Source organism: Aspergillus neoniger (genome assembly GCF_003184625.1).
Source record: "Aspergillus neoniger CBS 115656 unplaced genomic scaffold BO87scaffold_13, whole genome shotgun sequence".
Taxonomy (NCBI): domain Eukaryota; kingdom Fungi; phylum Ascomycota; class Eurotiomycetes; order Eurotiales; family Aspergillaceae; genus Aspergillus; species Aspergillus neoniger.
Genome location: NW_020291141.1, coordinates 372,484 through 399,170, shown reverse-complemented (window position 1 = coordinate 399,170; position 26,687 = coordinate 372,484). Strand labels below are relative to the sequence as shown.

Here is a 26,687-nt window from a genome sequence, read left to right as displayed (position 1 = left end):
AGATAAAGATATCTTAATTTGCGTTGGTAGAAAATTTACAAGACAGATGCAGTGAGGTTAGCGGTATGCTATGTACAATGTGGAATTGGGCAACGGGGCACGTGGTTTGATTCAGGTATATACATCAGTGATCTAAAGATCCAAACTTCATCCATGGCATAGTGGTTTCGCATTACTTCAATAGGCCAAGATGGCTTCCAAGGTATCTTATAGACAGGAAGTCAGTTTCTCGTTGGCGAATCACTCGTCGACATCAGTGGTCAGCAACTGCCTTCCGACATGCAGAATTCTGAGCATCTCTTCTTCACACTGTGCCAGTACTGCTAGGATATAGGTGACATCCACCGGGTTAAGTGATATCACACTGACCGGCAGGTTGGGCAAAGGTGTTTCCTCCTTCTCCAGTATGCGGCGCAGTCCCCTCAGAAGATCGATCCCCTCTTGGACCGCCATGTGAACCATAAGGCCATGTATCACGTGGACTTGCTGGTGCGGTATCTCATACTCACCGCAACGCATGTCAATTCCATCAAGTAAGGGCTGTGAGAATAATAGTGACGCTTCGTGTTGGTGTTTCAGGGATGCTTGCGACTGGAACCAGCCACATGCTATTCGGATACACCAGGACATCAGGAAAAATAGTTGGGGATGGTGCTCGTGGCTCTCGCATTGCATGATGTCCCGAATCGAGGCCCAGATCCTGTTAACGGCTTGCATCCCAAGATCAAAGCGACCCCGCTCGACGGGGTCCAATGTCAAGCTGCAAAGCCGAGACTTGCTGTCGAGGAGATAGCTTACACACGTGCATGAATGAGAAGCACTGTTCGATGTGTTGAGAGGGGGTGTCCCGGAGGATATAGGTTCTGTTAATGTTGTGTAGAGCGGTGACAGAGAGTCGGAGATGAACGGGATTGCTGCGCTGTTGGGAGGAGTGAGTTGGAGAGCCTCTTCCTCGTTTGGTCTCCACAGACCCGTTACTTCGTGTTGCAGATAGGCTTCGCTCGGATGTTGAGCCACATCGCCTTCGGAGAGCGTCATCCAATTGCTGTACCAATTTAATGGCAGCAGTATCTCATCACCAGGACTCATCTCCCTTCTATTCATTTCTCCGTCGCCTGTGGCACGGCTCGTGCTAGAGCTGCAACTGCCACTGCTACTTGAATTCTGGCCTTTTGATGCAGAGCAAAGATGCTTGGTGCTCATCGTCGCTTCTTGTCTCAATCTCTCTGCCTTCTCCAAGGTCTTCCGATTGCGGGACCCTTTGGGCTTACCCGTTCGAATGACAAACCCATATCGGCAGGGGATATCCAGCTCTATACATCGCACACATGGACTATCGCCAGTACATTTGACCTAGAGAGAGGTAATACTGTCAGTGATGCCCACATCAATACACTATCCACAGTAAACTCACCTTTGACTGGTGACAGAAGTCACAAGCCTCGCGCAAGCGATTTCTTGGACGTGGGGAATCAGGACTGGTATGAAGGGGAGACGTCATCATCAATAGAACTATAATATTAAACAGAAGATAGATATAGAAGTATGTGAATGCCTCTTTTTTCTTATATGTCCTGGACCTTGTGCAGTGATGATATTGTTCTACGTACAATGTGGAAGACCCAATGTTATATCCGATCTGTTTTCGTAACTCTAGAGTACCCCAACATTTATTCCCTAGATCCCTTGAACGTTTCGCTAGCAGCAAAGGTGTCTACCTTACTAAGAACATCGGCCGAGCGTGGTGTATTGATCTCGGACGCCATCTGAACCGCTTCGCACGAGAGTACGAAATGTGTTATGTTGGGACACATATCTCTCCGTCGCCTGGCTAGAACCACGCGATATATCGTTTTTGGTCTAGCGGTTAGTGCTTCGACATGTTATTTGTATTGAAATCAATTGGCCTCATAGCTAGGAGGAAGTCAGCTTAGTGCTTACAGGAAGATGAGGCTTTGGCCCCAGGTTATGTGATCCGAGCGTCGTATGACCCAAGTTCGGCCGCCTAGGAGCACTCCTACAGTGGAGCAAGAAATGACGCGTCCACATGCCTAACATATTTTCTAACTTTTAGTAATGTTTAGCATGCTTCAATTTACCACGGTGATTAGCTAGAATTGTAAGGAAATGGATGGATTCGAATCCTTGAATCAATGAGTCCCAACCGATGGGGCGCCGCTGTGGAAAAGCGGCTCGCTACCAAATACGCTACTATGAAAGGCGCTAGTAGGGAACGCTCACGGGTCCAAAGCTGAGTGGTGGCTCATTGACCAGCGGAGGAATCCAGCCCTCTAAGCCGTTGCATAACAATCTGAAAACTCCTTATTACCTATCTTCCCGAACCATTATCACATAAATCTCATGGTTCGTTAATACTTCAATAGCAGACAACTCTACATGACCCCATCCAGAATTCATAGTGTAAGATGAAGCTGCCTTCAAGAAATAAAGATTCTGAATCACCTGAATATGATATTCCAATCACAGTCGAGGTAGCATAAATATATTGATTTCAGCGGGGTAGACTCGGGGCTCGGATGACTCCCGATTCAGATACATTCATGCGATCCGAGTGATTCCTGGGCTGCGATAGGGGTGCGTGGCTAAATTTTTTAATCCGGCTTACGGTCCAGATCCTATCACTGACCATAATAAGACCACAATGGTTGAATTTGTCAGGGGTTAAACTCTCTGAGCAACTAAGTGATATACTGGCATGATCTAGCCAGTCGCAGCTCGCACGAACGGCTGTGCGTAGAAGGTTGAGACTCACTGCTATAAGGATTTGAATCCCTGCACCTAAGTACCCCCCCGCCATGCCAACAAAATCACCGAGGTCAACCGGATTACATCTAAGGTGGAAGTGGGGCCATGTGCTGCCTCAGAGTCCTCTGGAATGGCCAATCATTGAGTTTCAAATAAGCCGAGCTAATCTTCCGCAAAGAACAGTCAGGGAAATCGGGAGATCGGCTCGAATCAAACAGCATTAGGATCGCTTGGGGATAAGCAAGTGGGCGCTATGGCTTCTGACTGGATGCATCGGCCACCATACATAGCATGAACAGTAATCGAATTACTCCATCCCCAGCCCTTTAAAACATACCAAAGTTCATCCGATAAGATCGACCGGTTCCTGGCGGGTCGAGCCGTTAAGCGGCCAGCAATTGCAGTCACGGTATCGTGCGCGGTAGGTGATCTCTAATTTAACTCTTGAGTTTTGAATCACCTGGCGGGAGTACTAGCATGAACTAGATCATTGATGAGATTCGTTTTCGTGGAAAATGTGGGTTTCGTAGAGTGTCCGAGTATTGCTGAACTGATGGGATACTATGAGAGAGAGCGATTGGGTTTTTTTCCGCCCGAACTAATCCGTACCTCCATCTACTTGGACTCCACCTATTTGGCCTCAATCTAGACATGTACAATTTTTTAACCAAGATTAGCGCTGTGAATTCAGGTGTGCCCACTGCCCAGGCAATATTCGTCAATACAGTAAAGTTTATACTAAGAACCATACGAGGACTACCAGCCAGGCCATGAAGACCATTACGAATATAACCAAAGTGACGTCTAAGCACGCGAAGCTATTCCCATCAAGGAAGTTGTAGGGTCAAGTTACCCATACACGGCGGTTAAAGAGTACCACCTGAGTTCGCCTTCCGCAGGTAGGTTTTCTATGCTGCACTGTACCTTGTATAACTGCGGTCCTTGCGGCAGCCCCGGTGGGAGAACTTGAATCCGTTAGAGCTAAGTAGCGTGTTTGCGTTTGTTACTAGTACTGTTGAACCTTCTCATCTCTCAACACACCATTCGTGTCAAACAAGGACACCTCCCCAACTACCAATTCCATGACCTTCGCTATGAACAGCGATACTCCCTCCTTTCATCACCCCTCAGACACGCACTCATCTCCAAACGAATCCATCCCGTCTCCATCCCCGAGTGGTTTAAATCGCCCTATTACCTCATGCTTACCCTGCCGTCATCGCAAAGTCAAATGCGACCGTCGCCAACCACAATGTTCAGTGTGTGAGCGAGGCGGCCATGTCTGCTCGTATGTATCGAAGCCGCAGTCACCGGCTTCGCCCCTAGAGTCGAACCGCATAACCAAACCCAGCAACAATAGTGGCTCTAAGCTGTCTTCGTCAACGCTGGCTAGAATCAACCCTGGTCTGCAGCGACTGGCAAACTTCATGGCGCAAGCGAAGGCATATGAGGCATCCTCATCACACAGTCCCTCCTCGTCGTCTCCGGACTCATTCACACCTACAGCGACAACACAACCGACACCAGCAGCCAACACTTCCGCCCCTCCCCACAACCCGCGATCGGAGGAAGATGCCCTCATCCTCGATAATGGAGTTCCCCACTTTGTTTCCGGCAAACACTGGGCTTGGATGGCAGCAGAGGTGCGCTCCACAACATGCGATTCGCGTAAATAGCAGGACAGGGAAAACCCAAAAAATGCTAACACGGCCTTGCCATTCGCTTTGCCTTCTTTTTAGCTTCAAGACATCCAATCAGTTCTTACAGAATCTCAAAAATCTTCTCCACCCGACGGAACACTTGACGATGTCATTTGGGATGCAGATTCGCCTGCAAGGGCATCATTGAGCAGCACCGGCAACAACTTCTGGCCTGATACCCGGGAAGATTGTTACCTGCTGCTGAATGTGTACCTGGCAAATGTTGACCCGATAGTTCGCATTATACACCGGCCGAGTTTGGCCCGTCGCTTTGACGCCTTTGTTCGTTCTCAATATCCCGACAGTCGAGACTATACACCAACACAAGGGGGTGGCAGCAACGGCGGTACGAGTTGTACTCTGAAAAAGATCGATGCCTTCAAGCCACTGGTCATGTCTATCTTCTACGCGGCTGTCAACAGTATAAAGGATACAGACGTAGCCACCATGTTCGGCATGGACAAAGCCACTCTCCTCAATCGATATCGGATGGGAACAGAGTTGCTTCTAAAGCGCCAGATATTTATGACTTCAAGGGTCTTTGAGGTTCTGCAGGCATTTGTGATATTACTAGTATGAGATCCAACGAGTATGTTGAGGGCGAATTCCTAACCTTGATTCATGGCTATAGACTGCGCAATACAGAGAAGACGACATGGGGAAAGTGTGGCCATTGACAGGCCTGGCCATTCGGATTGCAATGCTTCAAGGACTCCACAGGGATCCCTTAGCCCTACCGCTTGGAACGATCGACTTCGTACAGGTGGAGCTGCGCCGTCGTCTGTGGGCGCAGATCTGCTATCTGGATTTCAGGACGGCAGAAGATCATGGATTCGCGCCATCGATCCACGCATCGGACTTCGATACACGTCGACCCGTCAGTCTGGACGATGTGGATCTGATCGAAGGCGTGGCCCCCTTGTCCGGGCTCTCTGATGCCCCTAAATTCACCGATATGACTATCTACCTTCTGCGCATTACAGCCGCCGGTTACTACGGGCGTATCATCCAGATAACGCATGCATCACGCAAGCGTCTGCGTAACGGGCTGCATAGTTCGGTTGTTGATGAGTCCCAGGCCTTGATGGAGCTACAGGGACTGTTGCAGACCGCCACTGGGCTTGCAGGTGATTTAGAAAGGGGCCTCGACGAGCTTATTCGCTACTGCGATAAGAGGGTGATCATGCAGTCGATGGCCTTGGATCTCAGTCAGCATCTCAAGACTAAGTTTTGGGTCATGTTCTGGACGCAAATATCCAGACAGGATCGCGAGAAGATTATCAGTCCTGCTATGAGACGAAAGTGAGCCTCTCCTTTTTCGCCTCCCGTCACTTTCCCACAGCCCTAAGCTTACGCTTAGCTGTCTCCTCCAGGAGCACGGGGAGGGGAGAATGGTTCTAACAAGATTTACTGACCGAATATTTCTCGACAGCATATTCGTCGACGCTGCGACCGCCGTAGAGACTTGGTGCGCCATCTCCTCGAGCCCGGCCTGCGAGCCATATCAGTGGCACATAACCTCTCACGCAGGCTTCTACCTCATTCTCTACGTGCTCTCCGAGCTCTGCAGTCCGGCATTCCAGGCGCCTGAATGGGCGGACCTTCGTCAGCGTGGGCTTCAACTCGCCAATGCCATTTACGAGCTCCGCGGTCAGCATACTACGGGCGCCTGGCCTGCAATCATTTGGTTGGCGAACCGTATTCGGTTCCAGCAGGATCTGGCTGTGGGGTCTGGGCCTGGGTTATCTGCTGGCCATATTGCTGCTGGGAATGGTGCTGCTGGGCCCGGTGGTCCGTCGGACAACCAGTCCGTAATTATGAGATCGGCTGGGAATGTTGATGGTCCGCCCACGATGGGAGCGGTGGGTCTGGAATTCGATACAGGAGATCTCATGGGGCTGATCAACCTGGACGAAATTAATTTTTCGGACTTTATCATGATGGATGGGATAGGGGTTCCGGGGTTTACGCGGTGAAAGAGAGATTAGATAACCTGTTGCCAGTGTCGGTTGCGCTGTATTGGTGCTGTATTCCTAGGAATTATCTTGGTTTCGCTCACTTTGAGCTCCGGTACGTCGCTGGGGCGGTCCTGATCTACCTTCTGTGGCTTGGATCGTAGGAGGGGTGACTAAGTATATCATTAAGAAAAGATAGGGTCCTACGTATACCGATTACCCCAATGTATTGGTCATGATGTGTTTACGGTACTGGACTACATATTCTATAACTGTTGTATTGACATCGGTCCATAGCGTACGTAAATAAAGCAGTATATCAGCACTACATTAAACGGTATCATACCAATGAATGACAACCTCCCCCTCTGGAGGAAATAGAAAAAGTTGACTATTTTCGGAGAATAAGCTCGGCGACGACAGCAACCACCACCCCCACAAAGCAGCCATGTGGCAGCTGTGCCATGAACCGCGATCTCACAGCCGATGAACTGCTCTTTAGTGTACAGATGAAATTGTATTTAAGAAGGTCGGCGATCTTTGTCCTCCGCATTCAAAACATTTCGAACAGTTCGAATACTCTTACTCCTGCTTTATAAAATCGTCTTTTCGTTCACTGGAAGATGGCTATCCTCGCCGATATTCCACTAGCAATCTCCGCAACGCGATCGGTTCTCATCGGGAGTACTTTACTGCTGGCAATTGCATGTTTCTTCGGCAACCGTATCTTGACATGGTACCTCAATGTGAGATGCTCGTTACCCGTGAAAGAACAAGATTGCAGACTGACATTAACCTTTGGTGGCAGTCAATCTACATTAGAATGTCCGCCGTTCGACCCGTGAACGGCGACAAAATGCAGATGCCCGGTCCCGAATATCTCCTACCGCAAGGCCAGGCCAGAGACAAAATTATTGCACCCTCGCAAATGAGCGCCAAATGGCATGCAGAATACGGTTCAATCTACCGAATTTGGAACGGCGTTTGGCCTGAAATGTGTGTTGTATTACATCTTATGCTCCAGATTGAGTTGCAGTGACTGACCCCACCATGGTACAATCCAGTGTCATCACCGACCCTAAAGACGTCGAGGCTTGGTTCTCTGGGAAAGGCGAGCACAGCAAATTTTCCTTCACACCCTCTGGTGCGCTCTTCAACTACGCAATGGGCCATGCGGTCGGACTGATCAACGGCCACGAGTGGAAGGTCTTGCGCAAGCTGCTGGACCCCTACGTCAACTTCTCGAGTTCGGCTAAGCTCACGCCGTTAATTTTTCAGCGCGCCGTGGACCACGTGCAGCATGTTCCTGCGCAGACCCTCGCCCCCAGTAAGGAGAATATCATTGTCAACGCTTACCGCGCTGTGCAGTCGTACCCATTTTTCACGCAGATGGAGACCTTCTATGGGCCACTCACCCAAGTTCAGAAGGAGGAAGTCTGGGCGATCGGCCAAATTTTCCTGGTGTTATCGACCTGGGTAGTGGAGCAGGGACTCACTCGCAGCCGACTGCTGAAGTACTTCTACTCGATCAAAGCATGGGTCTTGATCCGTCAGTTCGACCAGCGATGGCGCACCTTCAACCGCGAGGTCGTGGATCAGAAGCGCACCCAGACCGAGTTGCCCATCATCCGTCTGTGGACGAATGTCGAAAATGGAGACATAACCGAAGACCAACTCATCCACACCTTCACCGAGTCTATCTTCGCGAACCTGGACGTCACCACTTCAGTGATTACGGGCTGTGTCCTGCACATCGCGGAGAACAAGCGCATCCAGAAGAAGCTCCAGATGGAGATCGACGAGCACCAGGATAATCTGGCCGAGTATATTAAGCGTCAGGATACATTCTTGCACTGGTGCTTCCTAGAGTCTATTCGTCTGGAGCCAATCCCTGGTACGTTTTCTTGCCTTTTGCTAGCTCCGCCACCCCCATATGACCTCCTTGCAAATTTAGACTAACCGAGCGATAGCCTTCTCCCTCGCAGGCCGTTGCACTGAAGACAAAATCTTAGGTGGCTACCACATTCCCGCCAACGTAAGGCCACCTCTAGCCCTCTGATTCTAATGGCTCTTTTGATGACCAAAAGTCTAACTTCATGCAATAGACGAGCGTCGTCATTGACGCCTACTCTATCAACATCAATAATCCTTACTGGGGACCGGATACTAAAGATTACCGCCCTGAGCGCTTCGAGGGCCTCAATCCCCGCGAGCTGAAGTATAACTTGTCGACCTTCGGGTATGGCTCGCGCAAATGTCTGGGAGTTCACCTCGGCGGCAAGATGGTGCGCAGCATTGTGGCAGCATTGCTCAGCCAGTATGATGTTGACCTTGAGGGTCAAGCCAAGGATGGCGACCGGTATAGAACGGATGAATCAAGTTTTTTCGCCAAGTACTTGGCAAACATTCAGCTAACACCGAGAACACTCTGACTAGAGGGAAAGCCTCTAATGGCTTGTGTGTAATGAAGGGACTTATTTGACAGTTGGTTCTACGCTAAGTATGTATATACAAAGATGTGATCAAGAACGACAGGTAGAAGCTACTAGACTGTGATCATGACTTTTCTATCTTATCCTTCATACATTTCTATTTGACCCTCTCGTCAATACCACCTTACTTATGTAGTTTGTCTGATTGTACTTACCTCAATCAAGAGTATGACCTTAAGGATGCCATTCAGGTCGGCACGAAAAAACTCGAAGAGGCAACCTCAAGTCGATGGAATCAAGTCAAAGAGGCTCTCTCGACTCACCGCACAGCACAGCAAGTGACTGTGTAGGATAATCAGAAGATGTTCCAATGAAGCATTGCTTTGACTCATCCTCAATAATTGGCATGAATGTTCGGAGTGTATCGTGTCCGCAACTTGTGACTTATCACCCCATAGTCCCTGTTTACTTCCAATCATTTAGATAATGGATATATCCTCGTACGAGGCACTTGTTGATGTTATGTCCAGTGGCCTACTCCTCCTGATGACATGGACCCACATCTCGTACGAGGACAGCGTGCGGCTGCCCCACACCTCGGCCGAGGTGGATCCTAGGAGTATGAAGGACTCGGTCTCATTGTTCATAGAAAAGGAAGCATCCCCTTCGTCTATCTTGGAATACAAGTGATACAAACTCACGGAATAAAGCAATTTAGAACATTGTTTAATATGCCTGACGAGCTTAACACCATCTCCGAAGTACCAGCAACCATGAACATGGAAACCAAGACAAACCACGAGCGAATGGACTCTGCCGACACACTTGCCCAACCTAACATCGAGACAGAGCTCGGAGCTGAGCGTGAAAAGATTGATCCTAATGCCACCAGGCGGGTGCGCATAGGGTTTCTTCCATGGTTATGTTTGGTCCCATCTGTACAGGATCCCCGGTCCTACAGCTCCGGAGTAAAGTGGTTTTTGACCTTCATCGTTGCTGCCGGTGGTTTAGTCGTTCCGTTGAGCAGCGGTGTCTTGTTCCGTATGTACCTTCTTTCTATTACTCTCTTCAGATAGCCTTCAGACTTACATGTTGGTTGTTAAACAGCCTGCTTGCTTGAAATCGCTGCCGACCTTCATACCACCGAATCTGTTGTCAACCTGTCCATCGCCTTCGGTTCCCTTGCCGTCGCCATCACCCCCCTCTGGTGGTCTTACTTCGCTGAACTCTATGGTCGCCGTCTCGTATATCTGCTGTCTTTCTTCTTTCTCGGCCTTTTCTGTATCCTAGCAGCCATCAGCCCCAATATCGGCATGTTCATCGCTATGCGCCTTCTCGGCAGCGCCTCAAGCGCGTCCCTCCAATCCGTCAGCGCAGGCACTATCTCCGACATGTTTGAGCCGCACGAGCGTGGAAAGGCCATGGGGGCCTTCATGCTAGGGCCCATGCTAGGTCCCATGTTTGCCCCCATTATCGGGGGAGCGCTCACGATGCGTTGGGGCTGGCGAAGCACGCAGTGGTTCATGGTGATTTATGGATGGGCCGTATTCATGGTGATGGTCTTCTGTCTACCAGAAACAGCCACAAACCTAGCAGAAAATCAGCGCGAGCACCGCGCTAACGCTAGCAGCCCCGCTAAAGAGGCCGTCCATTTTCTCCTTAAGCCCATAGAGGCCGCCAATCTCCTCCAGTACCCGCCTATTCTAATCACGGTCTACTATACAGCGATAGTGTTTGCTACTTATTACCTCATTTGCGTCTCAATTGAGGATACCTTTGCCGTGTCCCCATACTCCTGGAGTCCTGTGATTGTCGGAGTTGCCTACATCCCTGGGGGTCTGGGATTGTTGTTCGGGGCAATCATCGGTGGTCGCTGGCAGGATGCAATCATGGCACGCACTGCCCGGAAGGAGGGCCGGTATAACGAGGCAGGAGAGTTGATTTTGCATCCGGTAGATAGGCTAGGGGAAAATTGCCTGATGGCGGGCATCCTGTTTCCCGGGGCGCTCTTATGGTGGGGATGGACGGCCGAGAAGCAAGTCTTCTGGCTTGTGCCGGTGAGTTCGGCATTGAACCCTGGTCATAATTTCGTGCCAAGAATAACTTTGACTGACAATAATACCATATAGCTGATCGGAAATTTCTTCTATGGCTTCGGTGGAATGATTCTTACCAACGTGACCATGACCATGCTGACAGAGTTCACCCCAAAGAAGTCGACCGTCGGCGTTGCGGTGAACAATCTGCTGCGGAACAGCCTGTCGTGTGTTAGTGCGGTCATCGCTCAACCGCTTTTCGATGCGATTGGAACCGGATGGTCTTTCACAGCCGCTTGTATCTTCTGCCTGTTGAGTGGCATTCCTTTGATCCTCCTACGGATAAAGCGGGAGGAATGGAGTCGGAAGATGAAGGTTACTTTGGGAAGTGAATAATTGATTAAGCGGTATGCAGGACAGGAGGGAACTGAAAATATAATGAAGTCTGGTGAATATGCAAGGGCCTTAGGTTCACCCCAAAACGTTCTTCTGACATATATCTGTCAATCAGTATGATGTCTGGTCTCAATTGTGGTCCTTTCGCACTTCCAGGTACGGAACTGCCTGGTGTCGCTCTTAAAATTCTTTAAAGGAAATAGTTCCACTATCCTGAAAGATTTCAGGTATACCTCCAATCGCTCGAGTTGCAAGCGCCTTCTTCACATCATCGGATGCTCTTGCAGCGTCTGGTCAATGTAGTATCCCACGTTATTAGTCGGTAAGAGGGAAACCCCTCAAGAGCCGCTGAGTGTAGCCTTAAACATATCGCTCGAGTAGTATAGCCCACGTCATGAGCAGGTAGATATCTGCATGTTCAGTACACATGGTAAAAGATGAGCCTAATAGGAATTATAAATCGAGGTTGAATGAAAGCTACGGAAGAGAAAAACACGAATAAAGTCTTCCCTACAAAGCGGGTCTTATCCACCCACATTTGAAGGCAAATGGTGATTTTGAGACACGATGTCCATCACAGATTTGCCCCTTCTAGTGCCGACCCTCTCCGGACGGAAGACTGAAACAATCCCAAGCTATCAGAATTTGACACTATAGCAAGCTAACAATGCGATTCTGCGGGAGCTCTGCGATGAAACTAAGATAAACGCTGTCCGTTCGAGCATAACGACCTAGCCAACGACGCATCATATTAGTCTCTCCGTAATTGTCATCGAATACACTTCTCCATTCCCGCTTCAAATCAGGTTTTCCTTAGGGTAAGTCGTCACCTCGTTGCCGATACCAGACTCTTTCTTCTCTCGAAGGCAACCGCTATACCAGCCCGTTCATTGGCAAATCCTCAGCAGTTATAAGTAGCAGCCAAAAATTAACCCTTGGTGTAAGTACAACAGTTGGTTTGGATAGGTGCGAGCCTAGATAGACAGATTTTAGTAACTTGGAATATTTGTGTCTCACTTTGTGCGGTGGCATGCATCAAGCCCAATGGCAGCGCGAAGTATTATTGACATGATCCCGATAAACATTGACATGATTAACAAGTGCAATAACTCTCTATCGTGATGGTCCATCGTGATGCTGATGCTTTCGGAAGAAGTTTCAGTTAAGATAAATGGCAGCGCTTTGCAGTCGAAACTGCTGTGCTCTGTATCATAAGATTATGTGTAGGAAATCTCTGCGCGATGACCTACTTTTATCACAGCCCCAAGCCCTTTTATGTCAGTATGACCGGTGCGGATGCAATACTATTCCAAGAGCTTCACGAGTACGTCACCTTTGCATAGTGCGACTTAACATGCAGCAGTAATTCCACTTAAAGCCTTGACACGGCTGCTGTTGCCTCTATGAGAAATTTGCATCCAGCCTGCTCCTTCCTCAAGAAAATAGAAGATGCACTATACTATGCAAATTGGCGTGAGCGTCCCCGATTGAAAACATCAACTTGCACAGGAATCTAATTTTTGAAATCACGCCGCAACGCAAGGCCCTAGAGGCCTCAAATCTCGATAAACTTTTCCTAACTCCCTTCGCTACTTTTTGATACCAATGTGATCGGGATATCACTACGATGGCGTTGAATGCGACCTACTGGCCCAGTCAGGCCACATCTGTGAGAAAAGCTGAACACCCTCAAGAACGCGCTCTAAACCTCCAACACGACGCAAATGCGATACTTAGGCACCTGGATGCGAGCAAGGGTACTCGGGTGCCTAATCCAGTCATCGATCATGTCAAGAACGTACAGAATCCACTATTAGTTCAACATCTCATCCTGCCTTCGTATTCAAGATCGAGAAATGGATTTGAACTTCGTTGATGCGCGTGCTGTGACCCGCCCCTCCAATCGCCTCCCCTCAGCTGCCCATCTCGGGCCCTCACCTGTCCTTCGCCGCCGCCATGCCCCTCCTCCTTCTTGCCCGATTATAATATTGGGTGTGTCTGGGGCCTGTGCATCCCGATATGGTCTTTTTAGGGGGTGTCTTGTGACACTCCTCATCGCTTCTTACTACTTCCGTCATCGGTAGGTACATCATATATCTCCTTCCCAACTAGACTCATTGAGATGGAATTCGAGGCTTACAATTCTGTCAAGGAAAAGGGTCAAGGGTTTGTATATGATTCTATCTAATCTCCAGAGTTCGGTTGTTGGTCAGACCACGCAGGAACAAGAGGCGGCAAATTATCAGCTGACTGTGGTGCGAACAATGTTAGATGCACAATGCCCTTCCCCATTCGTCTAAATAGGACGCGGAATGTATCTTCATGACTCAGCCTGTCTCCATCGAGCAATTCTAGAAACCGAACATTTAACCTTTACAGCGTATAAAGGACGTTCGAGGCAACCATCATATGAAACAGAGACATAAATAGACACTGTGAAGGAACGGCAGAGTGCGGTTTACCCCTTCAGTGCAGAGCTTTTAAAGATTAAATACAATACAGGGGTTATTTCTATATCAACGCTCGACGTGGTACTGGTGGAATCTGGATGAATGTTCATGTCATTGCTTTCTACGAAGTCGGAGTCGAACCTAGGACGAGACGATGATATCCCAAGTTTACCTGTCGTGAAATATGAATTCCTACGGTTACATCCCTTCCGGCCTCGGCCATTCCATATCAATCTTCGAAGTTGGTTGTGCTTCTACATTGCATCCCATCACACGAAATGTCAACTGGGCGATCACACGACATGAGTGTATCAATCATCATCGCCTCCAAGCGATTAATTGTTCACCAACAACCTTTTCTGTTTCTATCAACATTACTCACGCCACGCCGCCTTCAACCCCGGGCTAGTACTGAATATGGATGATGTCAGAGAAGTAGATGATATCCCAGTCTCCCCAACGCGCAGAAGAAAAGCCCGGGTATGTCCTCACTGCAAGCGATCCTTTCGTCGCCACGAGCATCTCCAACGACATCTCCGAATTCGTTAGTATAGCCGCTCAGAAAGCATGCGCTAGGCCATTGGACTAAGGAGTAAAACCCAGACACTAACGAGAAACCGTAAAAATGCGATTGTGGAGCCAACTTTAGCCGACGAGATCTTCTGAAGCGTCATCAAAGTATTGGCCATGCTCCGAACACCCCATCATCGCAGCATCTCTCGTCCTTACCTGCGCTTGACGATCCAAATAATGTCCAATCCAGTACAGATGGGCCCTGTATGGGTATGGTACCTCCATTAACGGCACCGACGGAGTCCCTCAATATATCAGCTGGTACAAGCGGTCGTATTGGCCAAGGCCAAGAAGAACGGCTCGAAGGTACGTAAGTCCCTATTGTCAGATGAAGTATAGATCTTGACCACAGAGCTTTTGAGAACCCTTTTAAATTACTGAAACTATACAGGCGACCTACTGTTTCATACCCAGGATCTTTCTATTTTCCAAGACCTAGACATATTCAATAACAACCTGGGACTCAACGACGACTGGTATTTCCCATCTGAGCCCAGCATCCAAATATATACTGGAGACCTTGGGTTCAATAATATGCCAACAGCATCATCCATCACCAACCTACCCAATGGTGATCCTTCAGGCGTAGAGCAAACGTTAAGCAAGCTTCCCACTGACAGAGAAGCCGTCGGTATGATTCTTGTGCGAGATATTTGACACATCACTTGCAAGTACTAAGCACGGCTTACAGCGGAGTTCGGAGTCCTTACCTTCCCAATTCTCGTGGTTACGAATCAACAGAGAGAACGCCTCTCTCGAGCATTGATGGTGTGCCATTCGGTTGACGCAGCTAATATTCTACCATCATGTCACTCGCTATCACGATTCATCAATGGGTTTTTTGATGGTTTTTATCCTCACCTACCGATGGTGCACATTCCAACATTCAGGATAGACGAATGTGAGCCGGAGATGTTACTAGCTATGTGTGCTCTGGGCGCTGAATCTCGGCAGGAGAATCGCAAAGCAGCATTCTTATTCCATGCGGCTAAGGAAATACTGCACCAAAGAGCGAGCAGGAAAGAATGGAAAGATACGGAAGGTCCTATCGATGCCTCGGGAAGAAGCGCATCGTCACCAAGCCAGCAAACCTCCACTCGTGACTCGCTGCGGTATCGTAGAACAATGCGTGAAGCCCGGTGTGCCTTTCTACTTATTGCGTTCGCTACCTGGCAACGCGAGGAAAGCATACATCGTGAGGCTTTCAATCTCCAGAGCCTCTTGGCCAGATGCGTTCGAGAGTGTCAATTAAAAGAGACTGAACAGTCTTTATTTGCCGATGCCGGCGGCTGGCATCTGTGGATCCAGCAAGAAATTGACAGGAGGGTAAAATTACTTTCTTTCGCTTTTCTAAACCTGCAGTCCATTGCATTTGGCACTCCACCAGACATCCTGGCCGATGAAATTAATGTTCGTCTCCCATGTAGCAGCCTGGAGTGGATTGCTCCGAACGAACAGAAATGGAGGCTTGCTCGAAGGCCTGGCCATCGGGAGCAGATGTCATTCCAAGATGCTCTTTGTCACGTTATAAAGAACACACCAGAGACCAATTCGACAAATACACTGCCGATACCTTCTCCGTTGTCAAACTACATCATCTTACACGCCATTATACAGCGGATCTTACTCGCATATCATACACTTGGTCCATATAACGATGCGAATAATATCATACTCAATGGGCAAAAGAATGTCATGCGGTATGTGATCCACTATCTGTTCAAAAGATACCTCGGCCGATACGCTGACTTATTTCCCTTTCTGCCAGTAATTCTCTTCATGCATGGACATCTCTATGGCAACGAGCACCTGAATCGAGCTTGGACCCCCGAAATCCGAATGGCCCTGTGACATACACTTCAACTGCTCTGCTGGGTGTTGCGTATATTCGGCTTGGCCCAGATCTGGGCTAATATAGAATTCTCCAGTCCCACGACGCTACAGACATAGCAAAGCGACTTCTACTAATACCCCGTTTGCCACCCGGCCCCCATCTTCTCCCGGCAATTTTACATGCGACGCATGCCCTCAGCATCCCTGTCAAATTAGGGGTAAACTTTGTCGCTCGAAGCCATGCGTTCGTCTGGAGCGTACAACACTCACTTTGTGGACTGGAATTTGCGATCTTTCTCAGTAAATGGCTCTTTTGTATCGCCGACAGCCAGACCAGAAGACCACTAAATGGTAGGTTTTTTATCCTAAGGGGTCCCAGCCCTTGGTTTATCCAATACTCTTTATGGAATTCTTGGTTTGCTCACACGTATCCTCAGCACACGAAGCGCGTCTCGTGAATTGGATCAGCGATATTGTCGAAGAAGGACGAACATCAGCAGACGATGATTTGTGGTCCAGGCCTTCAAATCTCTCAGATTGTTCTTACCTAGGAATTGCCGTTGTAAAGTTATGGGCCCGACTGATCAGGGGAAACGGACATTGGTCATTATTTGAGGTTGTTAGTGATGGACTGGACCTCTATGCCAACACTTGTGAGCAGAGCTTTCTCCGTTTCGAGACAGCTGCGCCCGAACGGATATAGAGCTTACTGAGCTTGTCTATATGCTCTTAGAACCCAAGCGAATTCTACATATTTAAGTGTCTATCATCAACACTCGCGACTGAACTTCGCCCCTCGCCTCAACACCTCCACATAGAGATACAGGGCATGGGTCCCGACCACGCAACCGACAGTCAGCCCAGCCAGGAGACTATACCCGGGCATTAAGCCCAAGTTCTCGTAAAGTGGTCGCGAGAACAAGACAGTGCCACACGCAACAGCGCTCCGAATAAAGCCAGCAAAGTCACTCCCCGCATAGTGCGGATGACAAGCGGGTATGTACAGGAACACGCACTGCATTATAATCAACGCACATCCATGGTAGATGATAATCCCAATTGCAGGGACAATCCAATGGAAACCGGTCCTTCTCTGAGGGTTCCATCCATCATCAGCAAAATACCATCCCACGCACATGATATTTTGGTTGTGGAGCGGTACGGTACTAATATTGACTGTATCTCCCCACCCCTCTTGCTTTTCGGCGTGCGCCAGCCAGCATGGTCTACAAATCAGACGCAAAGTCTGGTCGAGGAAGCTGTTGCGTATCCATGAGATAGGCATTTGGTCGGGCCGACTACCATATGGAGCGAATAGAAAACGGCACGATCCGACCTACTTGCGAGCATGGGTCGTCAGTTTGGGGTGAACTACCTCCAAACTAGGATTAGATGCTTGATACGGTTTCAACTGAGGAATATGTTCTCACCTTACAGAGCTTGCTTGATTTGTCATTAGAATTTTATAAATATGAAGCTGCTATCTCTCTGTGGAGGTGTTATTGGAGGTGCTATTGGAGATGGTTGGAGATAGAGGAAGTTTTGATGTGGATCCGCCTGTTAGCTTCCATCTGTCGTCGTATCCACCGGGGCAAGTCCTTAATTTCTACAATATCATCATAGGAACGTCTGTTCTCAACTTGTAAAATGGAGTATCCAGCGCAAATTGACTGCGATTGTGGGCAGTAAGGCCGGTGATGGGGGGAGACTAGCCATCTTAGATACCATTTTGAGGGCATAGTCCCAACTCCAAATACAATATTGCTAGGAATACCTAGTGTGTCTGGGCACCAGACAGAGCTTTGATGGCCTACTTTCCATCTCTGTGAGCACCTCATAGCTGCGGGTTTAGCCAAATCTATAATCACCTCCAAGAGGGCCGGAGTACCTCCAAAGATGTGGGCCCGAAAGAAGTGGGTCTCTCTATCTAATGGTTCGCCAACCCTGATGCAGTCTTTTTTGGGCACTTAAAGGCCACCAAGAATTTGGCAACGCTCTATGTTAGTCGAGGCAAAGAATGCTTGATTTTAGACAAATCAGTTTGCTAAGTTGTGAGAGAATATCTGTAAAGAAACATCTCGAAAATCTTGCGGCACATGGTCTTATGGTGCCAGTAGATGATTTTTCGGAATTGGATTCGATATCGGTTGGAATAGCTTCGGAGTTGTAATCATAACTACATCGGCGTTTATAAGAACCCTCTCCGACCGATTCCATAGAGACGATACTATGAAAAAGACTGTTGATTCAGAGTAAATATGGCAGCTCCATATAATCATTGGACCTTGATTTATCAGCTACGATTACTGAGTCAAATATATTCGCGTGGAGGTGTTGTTGGAGACAGAGGCGTTTTCTCCACCATCCCCAATTGCAATTTCTACATATATAGTGAAAATCAACACAAGTCTACAGAAATGCCATCTCCAGTTGAAAACACATCCCAATTATTCCCAACTATCTAACGAATTCACTCGCCTCACGATTGGGACATCACGACGGATTTACGTCCAAGACGGCCAACATGTCCTCCAAACTTTTCGAGCCCCTTCAGGTCGGCACGATCAATCTCGATCATCGAGTCATAATGGCACCACTCACCCGTTTTCGCGCGGATTCGCAACATGTCCCACTTTCTATGGCCACAACCTATTATGTGCAACGTGCTTCAGTCCCAGGCACCATGATCATAGCCGAAGCAACAATAATCTCACCATCAGCCGGCGGACTTCCTCATGCGCCCGGGATATGGAGCGAAGGACAAATTAAGGGCTGGAAGAAGATTACCGATGCAGTACATAAAAAACGAAGCTTCATTTTTTTGTCAGCTAATTGCTGTCGGCAGAGCCGCTGACCCGGCACAATTGCAAGCAGACGGTGGCTATGTTCTGCATGCTCCTAGTCCTATTCCCATTGAGCCCGGCATGCCCGTTCCCAAAGAGCTGGACGAATATGAGGTGCAACAGATCATTGGTGACTTTGCAACAGCCGCGAAAAACGCTATTCGTGCTGGTTTTGATGGCGTTGAGATCCACGGGGCTAATGGATATTTGGTCGACCAGTTTCTCCAAGACGTTTCGAATAAGAGAAACGACCAGTGGGGTGGTAGTATCCCAAATAGAGCGCGATTCGGCTTGGAGGTCGCCAAAGCAGTAGCCGATGCTATCGGCGCTGAGCGTGTTGGCTTTCGCGTTAGTCCTTGGAACACATGGCAGAGCATGAAGATGGTCGACCCGGTGCCTCAATTCGCCTACTTTGTGGAGCGCCTGCAACAGCTCAAACTGGCTTATCTCCATGTCATTGAGTCTCGTGTCATCAATAACATAGACTGTGAAAAGGAGGGCAGTATCAAGTTTCTACTCGATATTTGGGGAAATTCGGCGCCTGTCATTGTTGCCGGTGGATATAAACCACAGAACGTTGAAACTGCCATGGAAGAAGAATACAAGGATCACCAGATCGCAATCGCCTTTGGGCGGCACTTTATCGCCAATCATGACTTGCCTTTTCGCATTCGTCAAAGTATCCCTCTAAATCCCTACCACCGAGAGAGTTTCTATACGCCCATGCAAGAGGATGGCTACACGAACTACCCCTTCAATGCAGAATTTATAGAGAACAGGATACAATGCTGATATTCATAGCTAAAATAATGCCCCAGGTAGTGTTGGTAGAAACTGGATGAGTGCTCATGTCGTTGTGTATCAAGAGGAATGAGTGGGAAGACATTTCGGAGACGGAGATATGACCGAAATATCCAAGCTAGATAGAACCATTATGTATGTTAGACTTCATAATTGTATCTTCTGTCTTATAATTCGGAATTTTGCGATTATGTCTCTTGCGGGTCAAGTATTTAATCTATCATCGAAGCCGGCTATCCTTCTCAGCTGCCAATCGGGTCACCCGCGTTTGTATAGAACCAGAGAGATGTGAAGGCTGATTCGTGCGATTGATCCAACCACATCCCCCAGACAAACCAAGAACTTCAATGATGCTTATAGCTCGTTAAAAGTGCTACACAAAGAGGAACGATTAAGCGAGAAAAAGAAAACCAAAAAAAGAAAAAACATACAACAGAAGGGATTCGCTGGTGGTCACCCACCCAACTACTAACCTCCCGGCGTGTGGCTTAAGTACGGCTGAGCGGACGGGAAGCCCTGTTTTCCACACCCTGTGGTCGTATGTACTAGACATCTTAATGCAACAGGTTATATTGTACTCTAGCATATGTTAACTTCCACTAAATTGCCGCCTTCTCGTCTGTGGGTTGGAAACCACGACGATTTCCAGAAGAGGTGTTGGGGGTCCTATGGGGCGGGTTGGTGTTAGTGAATGAGATAGGGTGTATATAGAATTTTCTTATCTAATAGACAGTTATTATTCGTTCAGGACTACTTGTCTAAATACTGATAGTTGAGATCACTATGGTTTATCCTCGGTATCATCTACTCATTATATATAAACGGGTAGGGCTCTTGTTTGTTGGAAACTATAGTGCTAGTAAGTTAACAATGGGAAGAATGATACCCCCGAACTATATGTATACAAAAGCACAAATACAATGAAAACACCAGTCTCAACCCCAATTGTCTGCTCATAGCAGAGAAATAAATGAAAGGTGGTAGTCGAGCTGTGGCGTTTTCAGGCTGTCCCAGGCATTAACAGGGACACCGCCTGCGGCAATAGTCGCCCACCCAGCTACAGCAGCCGAATCACACCGAGTACTTGAACCCATTGTACAAACAAAATGTGCGCTACGGAGAAAGCTCGGCTTTGGGCCGGGAATCATGAACCAGCCCATCGCTATCGTGCAGAGATCTCTAGAGACCGGAGTCTCAGCGGACTAGAGAGATCCCTAAGCTGAATGGTGGTGAAACAAACCAATGAAGCCACTGCACGGTGCTATTACGAGAATGTTGACCATGTGGCCTTGTCAAAACTACAAAATATTATCGAATAACAATCTGTGATACGACAACTTCTATGAGGAATTTGAGGGCCAAGCATGCAAATGCCTGGATGATAAAGGAGCTCGGGTGAATTGTCATGCAGTGACACCTGCCCCCATGAAGCATTACTCCAATTCCCACCCCCTCTCCTCCTGCTTCGTGGCATACCACTGCTTCACATACTCCAGGCCCATGTGTGGTCCATATGGCTCAGTTTCCCACAGTGGAGTCGGGGCTTGCTGCTCCGTCTCTTGTAAACATGACTTCTGCAGCTCGTCCAGACTGCCTCCGCGGTCATAGATGATGCCATCTGTCAAAAATCTCCGCATATTTGCCCTCAATTCTTCTGTTTCCAGAGTACAAACCATCCCATCATTATCGAGCAAAACACCATACCCGTTGCGTGCACCCTCCACCGTCACCAATTTCCGACGGACATCCATTGCAACTCGCTCAGCGGGTCTAGAAAGAGGATCACCCAACCCACCACCTCCCCACGTCACCCATTCTAACAAATCCCCTGGATCAACACGTACATGGTCGCATTTTGACGGCAGGGTCTCCGTAACTGGACTATCGGCACTGCGAGAGTACCGATATAAGATCTTCCGCGAACGTTGTCCCGGTTTTCCCCCTTTGAGACCCCATGGCTTCGTGAACCACCGATCATCATGCAAACTGATCTCCCCTCTCGCTAGGAATCGATAGAGGGTTCGTTGTGCATTGCCTCCTCGGAAGTATCCCGGGCCACCACTGTCCGCGACGCTCTCGTTTGCCTCAATCCGAAGGGGGTAATTCAGCTCGATGCTCTCCGTTGGAATTGACTTGATGGCGGGGAACAAGCAGTGACAGTCCAGTCCATCGCCTGCTGCTCGAGCTGGAACCCCGCCAAAGCCAATCTGATACAGTTGATACCATTCTCCAGTGGGATAGTATCCGGAGTAGAAGAAATGGGGCGAGTCGCTGAACCCAGCTGCCGCTACATAGGCATCGTTCTTCTGCCCGATTAGCGCTTGGATCACGTCCATGGTCCGGCCTAGGAAATGAGTGCGACAAGAAATTGGGGCAGGCCGGACTGGCTTTAGAACGGTGCCTTCGGGGATATGCACTTCAATGAGGTCGTGAAACCCGTCGTTGATGACTGTTCCCGGTGCGGCAGCGGCAATGAGGTAGTACCCCACTAGCATCTTGAACATGGTCTCCGAGAGATAAAAGTTGATGCTGTGCTCGCTCTGCGGAGAAGTACCACTCCAGTCGAACCTTAACCCCCCAGCGCTGGTTTTCTGCATCGAACATGTTACGGCCCAGGGTCCGACGCCATGGCCGTCGTCGTCGACGAAGTCGGTAAATGTGCTGAGTTTATCGTCGAATTGACGCTCAACAATCTTGGCTAGACCAGTTCGATTCCGATGTAGAAGCTCCTGACAGGCAGCTAGATACACCTCGGTTCCGAAGCGGGTGGCCAGCTCGGAGATGCGCGTTGCTGCCATGCGACATGCCGTCACCAGAGCCGTCAGATCCGATCGATACCACGCCGGTTGGCGGGAGTTTCGACATAACAGATCAATCAGGTCGCTGTTCATCACCCCTTGGGAGTAGAGCTTGATGCATGGAACCTGGACTCCATCATCATAGATGGAGGTGGCGTTGATGGACATGCTCCCCGGAACCATGCCGCCAACATCGGTCAAGTGTCCGAATTGAGAAGCCCAGCCGATCAACCGATGTTCATGGAAGATGGGAAGGATGATGATCACATCGTTCAAGTGACTGACAGCCCCCTTGACCATGTATGTGTCATTGGTAATGAAAACATCGCCTTCTTCGATACTTCCCGTCCACACCCCAAGGAACTCTTTGATGAAACTGCCGAATTGGCCCACGAGCATCTTGCCCTCTGCTGTTGTGATGACGTTGAATTCATCTTGCTGCTCGCGGATAGCAGGCGACATGCTGCAGCGGAGCATCAATTTGTCCATTTCGCCACGGATGCATGCCAGTGAAGAGGATACCAGAGTAGCGATTAGCGGATTACTGCGCATCAATTCTGCTGCTGATTCCGAGGTATGTTGCGTCGTCGGGGGTGGTTGCTCTGCAACTGGCAGGATGAGAATATTACCCAGGCGATCGATCTCACCTGAATAACCGGGAAGAATCAGTGTGTTACTGTCCATCTCTGTGATGATACAGGGTCCTGTAACCCGGATACCTTCGAGCGTGATTTTCTCTCGCTCCCACACTATCGCTAGCTGTTCTCGGCCCTCGATAATAATAACCTGCGTGCCAATGACGCCCGAGGATGGAGGCTCGCTAGATTCTGCTTTAGGGACTACTGTCAGCTCCACATCTGATGAGCCGTCCTCGAGTATTACGCCGATACGCATCAGCTCGAGTTCAAAGTCAGGAAGACAGTAGCCAAACTGCTGCTGATGCTTTTTATTGAAAACTTCTTGTAACACACGGCGCCAAGCCTGGTCGTCAAGTTGACTTTCGTCGTGCGAGAGATTAATGGTGATGGTCAGGGCCTGCCCTTTGTATCGGACATCAACCTCGTACGTGGCAACCAATGGCATAGGCCAGTCTGAACCACAAGAGTCTCGCATTATCTGTTCGCAGTGCTTTTCCAGTTCTTCCACCTGATGTCGCAGTTCCTCCGACGAGGTATCTCTCACCATCCGAGTGAAGGTGACGGACTGTTCATGACTCAACTTGGTTGTCAGATCGCCCTGTGCACACAGGATGCCTGGAGACGGAGGTATGATGACTGGCCATGCACCTAGAAGCTTTCCTACTGCATTGGCATGCAGTGGCCCAGCACCGCCAAACGCAACGAGTGCAAAGTCTCTTGGATCATATCCCTGTTCGACAGAGACCAATCGAACAGCACCATACATTGTTTCATTGACAATGTTGATTATGTCCTCTGCCGTCTGTCTCAGAGGTAGTCCCATTGTGGTGGCAAGTTTCTGAACCGCGGTCTTTGCTGCCTCTGTATCCAAGCAAAATTCACCACCCAAAAGGGTATGGGGTAAGTATCCCAGAACGAGATTTGCATCAGTCACCGTCGCTTCGGTCCCTCCCTTTCCATAACACGCTGGACCTGGCGCTGCCCCAGAACTCTCTGGCCCGACCCGCAAGGTCTCAGTGACCTCCATATATGTTGCGATTGAGCCACCTCCAGCCCCAACGGTATGAATATCCACGGCCGGTGCACGAACCGTTAAGGTATCGACCACAGTATCCCGACGGATACGCGGCTTTCCCTCCAGAATGAGCGCACAGTCCGTCGAAGTCCCTCCCATGTCGAGAGTGATAAGGTTTTTGTACGGGGTGCTTCGAGTGACCGCATCAGCCACGCCTTTGGCTCCTCCAGCCGGCCCAGACATCAAGATATTCACAGGGAGCTCCCCGGCCAGGCCGACACTCGTCAAGCCACCATCACTCTTCAACACCCGAATCGCCTCTGTCTCCGACGCCAACTGTTCGGACAGCTCGCACAAGTAATTCTGCATCACCGGCTTAACCAAAGCATTGGTACAAGTCGTGACCGTCCGCTCATACTCGCCCATTTCCCGCAACAATTCATTCGAGCAATTGACCGCCACCCCCGGACCACATACCTCTCGAATTATCTTTGCAACAGCCTCCTCATGAGCAGGATTCCTATACGAACTCAGCAACGAAACCGCCACCGCCTCCGGCCTCTCTCTCTCCACCAACTCCAGCAAATCCCCTCTCAGCCTCTCTTCATCAACCTCCACCACCGTCTCCCCACCAACCGACATCCTCTCCACACACTGAACCACCCTCTCCAGCGGCACCGGCGGCTCAGGAGGGGTATAGTAAAGCCACGCCCCAAGGCCCCCAGGAATTTGCGACCGCCTCACAGCCAGAATATCTTTATGCCCAGCCGTGATCACCAAGGCAGTCCGCGCCCCTTTGCCTTCCAACACGGCATTCGTCGCCGTCGTGGTACCATGATGAATGAACCTGAATGTCCCATTCCAGTCATACCGTTCCTTGAGAATGCGTCGCACCTTCGCGATCCCGTGTCTGATTCCGATCGTTTGGTTAGGCGTGGTGGGGACTTTGGCGCGGACCGTCTCCCCATTCGGAGTGAAGACGCACACGTCAGTAAAGGTGCCGCCGACGTCGACTCCGAGGCGGAATTCGCTGGATGATACCATTATTGTAACCAATTCGACAGTGGTTGTCTATGTAGAAGAAGTCGGAAATCATAGCCCAGAGAGTTGAATTAGGATTGAAAATGGGCATAAGCATAGGCAACTTATCTCATACGACTGAGGGGTATAGTCGCGATCGGCGGACTGATAATATTTTAGCTGCAGATGCGTGCCGTGTATGATGCACCTAGGACCATGGTGGGTTCCCTCCGGACGGGCCGATTGACTGTACAATATACCTTTTTGGCGAATAGGGTTGATGACCGGCATGTATGCATAAGTCTCGGAAACAAGCTACTGTGTATGGTAAGGTGCCGCGATTGTAGATCGTTTCCGCTGCTAGGGACTTTTGTAAGACCATGCGGCTTAGTTAGAGGGCGGGGGGTTCTACTACCTCGTATTGGAGAAAGTACTCTATGGTTTTGCATTCCGTCTCTTATCTGTGAAGGGGATGGCACTTTCCTCGATTGAAGTATGTATTGGGAAGGGGACGGGATGATAGATCCTTGCTAACTCGAGGACATCATCAAAACCTTATTGCAATTAGCTTTCACATTTGTATAATACCCAAGTAGATAACAAAATTGAAATAAGGGATTGGAACATACGATCACAGAGCATGGAGGCCATCATCGGGATCCATCCAGTCTCTGGTGCCCGTGCGTCCCTATACGCCTACCTATTTGAATGTTCAGTAAAATTTCACTCAATTGTACCAGCCGTCCGTAAATCATCAACTGTCGTTCCTCGTTCGCCTTCGTGCATTTCCCCCGGTAGTTAGATTGACTTCCTAGGTTACCCTACGCCCCGAGTCAGTTGTTCGTCCGAAATGTGTTGCTTGAGATTTAGCATACGCAGTTTGATACCCGCTTATGTTCGTGTAAGATCAGGGGTTTTGAGGTACTGCTATGCTAGCATCCGTGCCAAATTTCCGCATTCCTTCCTTGACTGATGGGGCTTCACCCCCACGCAAATAAAAGACAGTGGATGGTGGTTGTAACTTCTCATTGTGCTCTTCTTGTGTAGCATCGAATTGCACTATATAAACCTTTCCAATGAAAGAGAGAGTACATACGACCACAGGGTGTGGAAAACAGGGCTTCCCGTCCGCTCAGCCGTACTTAAGCCACACGCCGGGAGGTTAGTAGTTGGGTGGGTGACCACCAGCGAATCCCTTCTGTTGTATGTTTTTCTATCTTTTTTTTGTGATTTGTTGGGTTTAACGCCCTGGCTGCTTTCTCTTCACCCTGTTCAGTTCTCTTCACCTGAATATTTACTTTTGCCCTTTGAACCCCAATATATCATACTCAAATACTCTGCTTTGAATTATGAAGCTGACATGGCATTTCCTCCGAATATATCACGTAAGTTAACAGGAAGGACTACGCCTTGGATGTATAAGTTGCGGGT

General features: G+C 49.1%; 7 protein-coding genes across 7 annotated transcripts; 5 read left to right on the top strand and 2 right to left on the bottom strand.

The window, feature by feature from the left end:
• Nucleotides 1–234: 234 nt before the first annotated feature.
• hasA (Zn(II)2Cys6 domain-containing transcription factor hasA) lies at nt 235–1,565 on the bottom strand. Its single transcript, XM_025628874.1, has 2 exons — nt 1,415–1,565; nt 235–1,353 (listed from the first exon to the last, which is right to left on the bottom strand). Exons 1-2 carry the CDS (start codon nt 1,502–1,504, stop codon nt 241–243), a joined length of 1,203 nt encoding a protein of 400 aa, XP_025480598.1. The 5' UTR covers nt 1,505–1,565; the 3' UTR covers nt 235–240.
• Nucleotides 1,566–3,698: 2,133 nt separating this feature from the next.
• On the top strand, nt 3,699–6,676 carry hasF (Zn(II)2Cys6 domain-containing transcription factor hasF). The gene is made up of 4 exons (XM_025620391.1): nt 3,699–4,409; nt 4,506–5,039; nt 5,098–5,768; nt 5,899–6,676. The coding sequence occupies exons 1-4, from the start codon at nt 3,849–3,851 to the stop codon at nt 6,440–6,442; spliced, it is 2,310 nt and encodes a 769-aa protein (XP_025480597.1). The 5' UTR covers nt 3,699–3,848; the 3' UTR covers nt 6,443–6,676.
• Nucleotides 6,677–7,244: 568 nt separating this feature from the next.
• On the top strand, nt 7,245–8,853 carry hasH (cytochrome P450 monooxygenase hasH; the record flags this gene model as incomplete). The annotated part of the gene is made up of 4 exons (XM_025627726.1): nt 7,245–7,417; nt 7,486–8,315; nt 8,386–8,456; nt 8,527–8,853. 4 exons carry the CDS (start codon nt 7,245–7,247, stop codon nt 8,851–8,853), a joined length of 1,401 nt encoding a protein of 466 aa, XP_025480596.1.
• Nucleotides 8,854–9,626: 773 nt separating this feature from the next.
• BO87DRAFT_357304 (MFS transporter) lies at nt 9,627–11,285 on the top strand (the record flags this gene model as incomplete). The annotated part of the gene is made up of 3 exons (XM_025621407.1): nt 9,627–9,894; nt 9,961–10,910; nt 10,983–11,285. 3 exons carry the CDS (start codon nt 9,627–9,629, stop codon nt 11,283–11,285), a joined length of 1,521 nt encoding a protein of 506 aa, XP_025480595.1.
• Nucleotides 11,286–14,152: 2,867 nt separating this feature from the next.
• Nucleotides 14,153–17,417, top strand: BO87DRAFT_434723 (C2H2 transcription factor; the record flags this gene model as incomplete). Its single annotated transcript, XM_025627725.1, has 10 exons — nt 14,153–14,215; nt 14,594–14,618; nt 14,700–14,939; nt 15,204–16,008; nt 16,077–16,190; nt 16,227–16,492; nt 16,579–16,812; nt 16,960–16,995; nt 17,032–17,137; nt 17,207–17,417. The coding sequence occupies 10 exons, from the start codon at nt 14,153–14,155 to the stop codon at nt 17,415–17,417; spliced, it is 2,100 nt and encodes a 699-aa protein (XP_025480594.1).
• A 1,248-nt stretch (nt 17,418–18,665) lies between these two features.
• On the top strand, nt 18,666–19,776 carry BO87DRAFT_385961 (alkene reductase; the record flags this gene model as incomplete). Its single annotated transcript, XM_025624744.1, has 2 exons — nt 18,666–18,935; nt 18,970–19,776. 2 exons carry the CDS (start codon nt 18,666–18,668, stop codon nt 19,774–19,776), a joined length of 1,077 nt encoding a protein of 358 aa, XP_025480593.1.
• Nucleotides 19,777–20,994: 1,218 nt separating this feature from the next.
• Nucleotides 20,995–25,441, bottom strand: BO87DRAFT_434720 (hydantoinase/oxoprolinase). Its single transcript, XM_025627724.1, has one exon. It carries the CDS (start codon nt 25,278–25,280, stop codon nt 21,219–21,221), a length of 4,062 nt encoding a protein of 1,353 aa, XP_025480592.1. The 5' UTR covers nt 25,281–25,441; the 3' UTR covers nt 20,995–21,218.
• Between the last annotated feature and the right edge of the window lie 1,246 nt (nt 25,442–26,687).